Raw genomic sequence first — 2,945 nt, forward strand, 5'->3', positions numbered from 1 at the left:
CTTAAGACTACTTATGGTTTTGTGGTCCAGGGCCACATAAGGACTAACTATCTGTGTATGTATATGTGTTTGTAGATGCCATGACAAGACATCTGGCGGTTGAATGGGGCCCCAGTGGTGTGCGGGTGAACACAGTGTCTCCAGGGCCCATCTCTGGCACAGAGGGATACCGTAGACTGGGCAAGACACTTGTTTGTGTGTTTAGACTCATTATAGTGTCACTATACCTTTCATTTTCACTATAGTTCACTATGATTCCTTCAGGTGGTTCACATGCTGAGTCAGCGGGGGCTTTCCACAGCATCCCATTGCAAAGAGCCGGCAATAAGACGGAGATGGCGCATGCGGTTCTTTTTCTGGCCAGCCGCGCGGCTTCATACGTCACCGGCGCTATACTGGTCGCCGACGGAGGAGCGTGGCTCACCTCGGCCAATGACGTGGAGCAGCTGCTGGGTATTATCTCATCTCGCTCTGCAAAACTATGAACAGACAGCACCGCACACGGGTGTGTTACATAGGCCTGAACTGATTAGCATTAATCAATAATTAGAATGATTATTCAAAATCTCAAATGAGAAATCAGATTTTCAAAAAAAAAAAATTCTATACATTTTTCTACTACTATATGATTGACCTGTGAAAATAGTTGCAAACGGGGTGAAAATTTCCAGTTAATTTCCGTAAACTTTCCAAAAATTCCTGAAAGATTGCAAAAAAGTTTCAAAAATTTACTGGAAATCTTCCACTTTTTTGCAACCCTATTTGAGTAACTTTTGTTATAAATCAAATGTCATTCTAACTTGGTTTCTCTTATGTTTCTAGGGTATTGGTCGGCAGAGAAAAGAAAGGATAAATAGCACGAATATAAAGGATGAAATGAACAACAATGGACCAGTTGATCATGAAAACATCTGTATGATAAATGTTGAATATTACGAATACGCCTACAGGAAGAAATAAGAAATTCTATTCTGTGTTAAGAAAATTAAGCCCAATTTTAATACTTAATTTTTTTTATACTTTTTGGGTAGTAAATTCTTTGGATTTTCACCATAAATTACAGTTCGTACAAAGAACAAGTTGCAATTTTAATCCTATTCATATTTTTCCTACTTTATGATAATGAGTTTCTTTTATCTCATTGCAGTAGTGTCTGCATTTGTTTACGCAAATATATTTTTAATTTTCTTCCTTTGATTTTCAGCTGAAATATGACATTTTTTGACTGAATTTTATGAGAAAAGATCCCTTGAACTGTGTCTTCTCATTACATAATTGTTATATTGATATTTCAAGCATGTTTAATCACAAAGTATTAGTAATTATTAGTATGTTTTACTTCTGGTAACATAACTGACCACTTTAGCACTACATCGGTGTCTTTTTTTTAATTTTCAGCTAGTAATTTTCAGCTACTACCAGTCAAAAGTTTTTGAACAGTAAGATTTTAATGTTTTTTAAAGACGTCTCTTTTGCTCACCAAACCTGCATTTATTTGATTCAAAGTACAGCATTTAAAATAACAGTTTTTTTTTTTATTTGAATATATTTTAAAATGTCATTTATTTCTGTGATCAAAGCTAAATTTTCAGCATTACTCCAGTCACATGATGCTTCAGAAATCATTATAATATGCTGATTTGCTGCTAAAAATTCAGCTTTGATCACAGATATAAATTATATTTTAAAATATATTCAAATAGAAAACAGTTATTTTAAATAGTAAAACTTTTTCTAAATTTTACAGCTTTTGCTGTACTTCGGATCCAATAACTGAAGGCTTGGTGAACAAAAGCGACTTTTTAAAAACATTAAAACTCTTACTGTTCAAAAACTTTTGACGGTTAGTGTATGTATAAAATTTTAAACTTAAAATTATGTAAACTTGATTGTGTTCTTGTATACCTAACAGTTTTCATAATAAATCTTTTATAATTCTTGTATTACCTTTTCTAGGGTATTATTAGCTGTAATATCTTCATTCGCTCACATGAGGGCGCAAGAAAACAACTGTAAATTATTGAAAATAACTATTTGCTTAACAAATAAGCATTTCTTCTGAGTACCCGATTATATAATTTAATTCTAGCAAACTGTTTAGATTATATTAGTCACTATTTCACCTCAGCAGTGCTAAAAACCAAATGACGGCATCATAGTCGTCAGTTAACTGCTTCGCGGGAATGTGACATTCAAAAAAAAAGCCGTTATAAATCTGCATTCCATCATCACCATCGCAACCAAAAGCACAGATAACTGCTAAAGGAATGATTCTTGACGCCTGTGGTTTAAAGCGGTAGACTGCGGCGCCGGAGTTGCGCATGCGTGTTGCTGACGTCGGTTTGTGTGCGTGTGTGTACACGCGAGTGTGTATGTGTGAGTGAGACAGCAGAGGTTGTGTATTGCTGCTGATGAGAGAGAGACACAGATATAACTGAAACATCATCCGTCGACTAAATAACAGGAACGCATCTTAAATCTCGGATTTCGGGTTAACGGATAAACCGCCGCCGAGGGATTGAAATAAAAGGGATTCGCGCTTTATTTACGGGATTAACGGTGGTCTCGATCTGATTTGATCCCGCTAACAGGCTAATAACAAGCGCAGGTGGATGACTCGCGAGACTCGACCTGGATCTTGGCCTGTTTTAAAAAACAAAAGACAAACTGAGGAATAAAACACCCAGCGTTAAACCAAATTAATGGATTACATCAAATCTGCCTGGAACCAGAGACATATCACGGGTCGTCTTTTATTTTAAACTGGAAATGAGAGGGGGTCGTATGGGCCAGCTAGTCGGCTATTTGGTTTACCTCAGATGTGGAGGATGCTGATGCTAACCGCTCTAGAACAATCTATTTAAGGGTTTTCGTGTAATATCACAATGGTTTTTTTGGTGTAATATCACAATGACAGTTGTTTAAACAAAGTCTGTTGTGCTTAA

General features: G+C 36.2%; 1 protein-coding gene across 1 annotated transcript in view; it reads left to right on the forward strand.

The window, feature by feature from the left end:
• Nucleotides 1-1,943, forward strand: part of LOC141300309 (peroxisomal 2,4-dienoyl-CoA reductase [(3E)-enoyl-CoA-producing]-like) — a 3,113-nt gene extending 1,170 nt beyond the window's left edge. Inside the window, exons 2-4 of the mRNA XM_073830625.1 lie at nt 76-180; nt 265-453; nt 823-1,943. Coding sequence (XP_073686726.1) covers nt 76-180; nt 265-453; nt 823-857 — 329 coding nt within the window. The 3' untranslated portion in view covers nt 858-1,943. The remainder of the gene's footprint in view (nt 1-75; nt 181-264; nt 454-822) is intronic.
• The last annotated feature ends 1,002 nt before the right edge of the window (nt 1,944-2,945 follow it).

Source organism: Garra rufa, chromosome 24, assembly GCF_049309525.1.
Source record: "Garra rufa chromosome 24, GarRuf1.0, whole genome shotgun sequence".
Taxonomy (NCBI): domain Eukaryota; kingdom Metazoa; phylum Chordata; class Actinopteri; order Cypriniformes; family Cyprinidae; genus Garra; species Garra rufa.